This window comes from Merops nubicus, unplaced genomic scaffold (assembly GCF_000691845.1).
Source record: "Merops nubicus isolate BGI_N331 unplaced genomic scaffold, ASM69184v1 scaffold22858, whole genome shotgun sequence".
In the NCBI taxonomy this organism is placed as follows: Eukaryota; Metazoa; Chordata; class Aves; order Coraciiformes; family Meropidae; genus Merops; species Merops nubicus.
Genome location: NW_008625414.1, coordinates 1 through 4,766, shown reverse-complemented (window position 1 = coordinate 4,766; position 4,766 = coordinate 1). Strand labels below are relative to the sequence as shown.

General features: G+C 53.0%; 1 protein-coding gene across 1 annotated transcript; it reads right to left on the bottom strand.

Moving 5' to 3' along the window:
* Positions 1 to 594: 594 nt before the first annotated feature.
* CUTC (cutC copper transporter) lies at positions 595 to 4,711 on the bottom strand. Its single transcript, XM_008945675.1, has 6 exons — positions 4,501 to 4,711; positions 3,229 to 3,264; positions 2,702 to 2,835; positions 2,071 to 2,098; positions 1,605 to 1,710; positions 595 to 1,040 (listed from the first exon to the last, which is right to left on the bottom strand). Exons 1-6 carry the CDS (start codon positions 4,661 to 4,663, stop codon positions 929 to 931), a joined length of 579 nt encoding a protein of 192 aa, XP_008943923.1. The 5' UTR covers positions 4,664 to 4,711; the 3' UTR covers positions 595 to 928.
* Between the last annotated feature and the right edge of the window lie 55 nt (positions 4,712 to 4,766).

Genomic DNA, 4,766 nt, shown 5'->3' with positions numbered 1-4,766 from the left:
CAGCAAGAATACAGGTGCTTGATTTCTGGGTCTCTTAAGGACCACTCTGACACCATTCAGACCTTTAACTGGGTGCTTTGAACTCTAAGGCTTCAATTCTGACTAGGCAACAATAACCCAACAGGCACACTCCCCCAGGTGCTGTCTGGAGAACAAGCAGTTTGTGCTTCATGTTGGGAAGAGGACCTGGAAACTCACCGAGAAAAAGCACCTTTTCCTCCCACGGAATCTCATCATATGCCTCTCCCACCTCAAGCACTCACAGCCCACGGTCCAGCATGCCTCACAAACACCTAACCTGATCCATCAGGTGGTTATAAGCTCCTTCCCATTAGACCTTAAGGTGTTTATCACCTCTACATATCAACGTGCTTCCCTCTACCTAGCAGCTGCCACGTTGCTAATCCCCAGCTATCCTACTGTCTGACTGCAGCAGGCCTTCTTTTCCAGCTGTGGCCATGACATTTCCCTCCCTGGCATTCTGGATGTGACTGTATTCTTCTCTGGTGCAGTAGCTGCCTGATTAATTCAGGCTACACAACACAGATCATGATCTTACCTGTAAAATATAAATTAACTTTTCAAAAGCACAGCAAGATGAGGGGCAGCTGCAGTGTTTATTTGACAATCACATGCAGTGCTACACAATTCAGTTCCCCTACTTGTTCAGCTCTATTCTTCCCAAATACCGCCGAGCAGCTTGTTGCCACAGCATCTAGGAATGAGTCCTTTTATTTAAAATGGCCAACCTAAGTTTCCAGGGCAGGGACTGGTCATTCAGAGGAAGCCAAGGGAAGAGATGGCAGGCAGGCTTCATCACCTAGCTCACATCCTCTGCAGCCTGAGGACGGAAGCAGTACCCATCTGTCCATGTGGCAGGGAAGACCCCGGAGTCTTCAGTGCTCTTGTCCCAGGACGGTGCCTTCCACTACAGAATGTTCTTTGCAATCGCATTCAGGGTCCTCACTTTGGCCACATCTGCCACCTTTATGGAGTATTCAGGGGCAGAGAAGGACGCTCCCATGGCAACGTTTGGATTTCTGTTAGGAAAAGCACTTGTTACTACCTGCAGGAGACAGAGATGAGCGAGGTGCACCAAGAAACACCCATCATCTCCCCTAGTCCCAGCAGCGGCCAGAGAACCGCCACACAAACCACGGGTGAGACAGTAACAGAACAGTCCAAAGTCAAAGAACAAGAGTAGCAACAGAAACCCAGTGCAGACCTTGGACAAACATTCTCTTTCCTAAGAGGCACATCCCTCTGGCCTCACAGATCCCACATGCTTGTGTTAAAGGTATAAGGCAATGACACCAGAACCTGCCTTCCCAAGTGCCACACAAGAGAACTCACAAGCCCTAAGGCAACAGGAGAAGAACTGCCCCAAGGACCTGGTCCTGCCTGGAGCTCATGCCCAGATGATGAGCACCACTGGATCCACACACTGCAGAACACAGAGCCAGGCATCATGATCCCAACCACAAGAGCGTAATTAGCAGCTGTCTGAAATTTATGCCTGCTCTGCAAACCCATGTTAACGTTGGTCCAGCTTTTCCCTTGTACAGTTTTGCAAAAGAGAACCCCAGCCACAAAGAACCAGTCACCTGAACTTCATCCCCGAGTCCCGGGCGGAGCGAGCAGAGCAGTGAAACTCGGAAGCAGTCGAGCCTTCCAGAATCCTCTGCAGGTTTCGCTCCGTGATGCCACCCCCTGGTGGGAAGAATCCCGGTGTCACGTGCAGGGCAGAGGGCACCGTCCCAGACCGGGCACCGCCCTCGGACCTACCCCCTGTGGGACAAGTGCCATCTACACTGAAGGGCACAGACAGCCCTTGGGGCAACGGAGACCAGGGCACGTGAGAAGGGACAGGAGAAGCCTTGGCTCATGTTCTCCCACAGATCTAGAGCCGTCCCCAAATCCTGTGTGGCCTTTCCTTCCACAAGGACAGCAGCTCCTCCTCCTGGTGACCTGGCTCAGAAAGCCAGATCAGACAGCACAACCCAGGGCAAGAGGCTAGGAAGCAGTGGCAAGGGACTACAGGACTTGTCACAGATGACCAAAAGCCATTACCTGGCACCACCACAATTCTGCCCTTCGCCTGAAAGAAAAATAAGATGTTCGTGGTCTTGCTCAGCACCACATCCATGCATGCATTTGTGAGGCAACAAAGAAACCTTACATACAGTGCCTTCTACAAGCTCGTGGATATCACCATGCTTTACAATTCATACACTCTCATCTGTCTTTTTTTGTACTATTCATCTTTTCCAAGGAAAAGTGGAAAAGAATTTACAGCTACAGCTAGCATAACTTGTCACCATTTCCTTCTACCTCCCCATCCCACCTGGCTACCTCCCCAGTAGATCTGTTGCATTTCCCTAACAGGAACTATGAGACTCCCAGCAGGGACCTCGCTTTGCTGTTCGCACAATCTGATCGCACCAGCTGCCAAAACTAACTCCACTCCCCCCACCCCCCGAGTCTGTGAGCAAGAACAACCCAACCAGTCTCTGCTGTGAGAGACTCTGGGGTCCAGACCATGTGGACTTGGGAAAACAGATCAAGGACAAGCCAGAGAAGGAGGGCAAGTGCTCCTTGATAGAAGTTCCCTTACCAAAATGAGGGCTACCATAGAGGAGCTGCCTCCAGGCAGTGCCCAGGAAGCAGCTACTGTGACCCAAGGGAGCAGAGGAACACTTACCTGCTCTGCGAGCCTCTTAATTAAGGACAATCCTTCCAGCGCCGAGCTGTCACAGCCACTCGTCAACACCCGCTCAAACCCCAGAGAAATCAGGGTCTCCAGTGCCACCAGAGGGTCGTGCACCATGTCAAAAGCTGAGAGACCAACACAATCACCTGGCTTACCATGCTCAAGCCCTGTCCTCCAGCCAGCTCAGGAGACAAAAGGAAGGGTCCTTCTCCCAGCTGGCCACCCCCATGGGGAGCCACAGCTCCTGACTGTAACACCCCCCTCAAAGCAGTGGCAGGGCCACCACGCCCAGCTCCCCAGACACCTCCTCTCCATGTGGCAGTGCCACTGCCCCCAAGCCTGAACCCCCTGGACTTTTCCCCTCCAGATCCACAGCTTGCTCTTGTGCAGCACCCAGAGCCTTCCCCCCTCCAAAGGACAACCAAAACACATGAAGCTCAGCTCCCTCCCAGCCTCACCCTCCCCTAAGCGTGGGCAGGGGCTGGTGCCTGCCAGGGCCACTGTCCCAGGCAACTCACCTCGGTGAAACGTGACTGGCAGGGGGCGGCACACCGCTGCAATAAGAAGAGATATGGTCAGTCAGGGCTGGTACAGATTGTCCATTGTGCTAGAACCAGAGGAGCACGTTAGAAGAAAGAAGACAAAGGCTTCCTGGGCCATTCCTGTGGAGCTCAGAAGAGTCACAGTAGTTGCTGGTAACAACACAGCTGCTGCTCTTTGGTGAAGCAGAGCTTTTCCATCCTTTGAAGAAGCAACAAACCTTTGTTTTTATGAGCAACACCAAAATCCCCCATCTCACCTGGATCACACAAAACCCTCATTCCCACCAAAGATGTCTTCCTCTGAAGGAAGGAAGCAGGGAATTTATACCAACTACCTGGTGAAGGGATGGGACCAGTGCTCTTGGAAAGCAGGAGAGCTGTTTTTTGTGACTTCTTTCACTACTTAAAATTTCTGCTCTCAAACAACAGCAAATTTCACCAGTGGTGCTCCATTTACTGGGCAAAGCTTATTTCCTTTTAAGAAAAGAAATCTGCCACCTGGTGTAGAAACGCTGGTTCCAGCAGAGCAGCCCCCTGGTCTAGTGGAGGCAAATCCTGGCAAGACCCCTCTCGTTTGCTGCACTCCCTACCGCACATTCACCTTCATACAAGAGCCTCAGCACCACATCACCAGGGAAAGGCTAAGCCCTCTAGCTTTGGCTGTAGCTCACAGAAAGGATGCAGAAGCACATTCTCTTTCTCTCTGCATGTTAGAGATCTATACTAACAATTTCCCATTGCAGTTTCAGTAGCCTTTTATACCTGGCCCCCTCTCTCCTTATTTTTTCTCATTGGGTGTGTTACAATAAAAAATTAAGATGAGTTGCCAGCTACCCACAAGGCCAAAGTCCACAAGAGGCACATCCTAAACACCTGTAAGAGGGATGTAAGGAAAAGAACAAAGGGCAAAGAAAACAAAGCATGAGAATCCAACAGTTTAATATTCCAGTGAGGGCCCCAAAGCAGCTCACCCAAGCTCCTCTCCTTCTTAGACCCTGCTACGCTGTCCCAGGCAGCCTCAAACTCCGTGTGAACGGCCTAGGGCTGCAGCCCTTGGCCCGCAAAGTTTCTTACCTATTCAGCTTCTCGCAGGTACAAGAACGGACGGAGCAGGAGAAGGCAGAAAGAGACGGGAAGGCCACAGCCAAGACACGCAAAGCAAAGCACCCCGCGCGGTTCTTGCCGCGGCGTCAGCGGCACTGAGCTCCCGCCCCGGCACGGCGCAGAGCTCGGCGCAGCGCGTCTCACCCAGCAAGGCCGTGCAGAGCTCGGTGTCGATGCGCCCGTCCTCGGTGAGGGCCCCGAACACCAGCCCGTCAGCCCCGTGCAGCTTGGCAAGGCGGATATCGGCTTTCATCACTTCCACCTCCCGGTCCGAGTAGAGGAAATCCCCTCCGCGAGGCCGGATCATCACGAACACGGGGACCCGCACGCACTGCTTCACCACCTGCAGCAGTCCTGGGGGGCGAGGGAGAGAGGGGAGGCGGCTCGGCACCCGGCTGCGGCGGCAGGCG

Excerpts from the sequence above, each read along its gene's own strand:
- CUTC (XM_008945675.1), bottom strand. The coding sequence starts at position 4,663 with ATGATCCGGCCTCGCGGAGGGGATTTCCTCTACTCGGACCGGGAGGTG. Across the intron at positions 2,099-2,701 it reads TTAAGAGGCTCGCAGAGCAG|GCGAAGGGCAGAATTGTGGT; the intron begins GTAAGTGTTCCT and ends TTTTTCTTTCAG. Across the intron at positions 1,041-1,604 it reads GACTCGGGGATGAAGTTCAG|AAATCCAAACGTTGCCATGG; the intron begins GTGACTGGTTCT and ends TTTTCCTAACAG.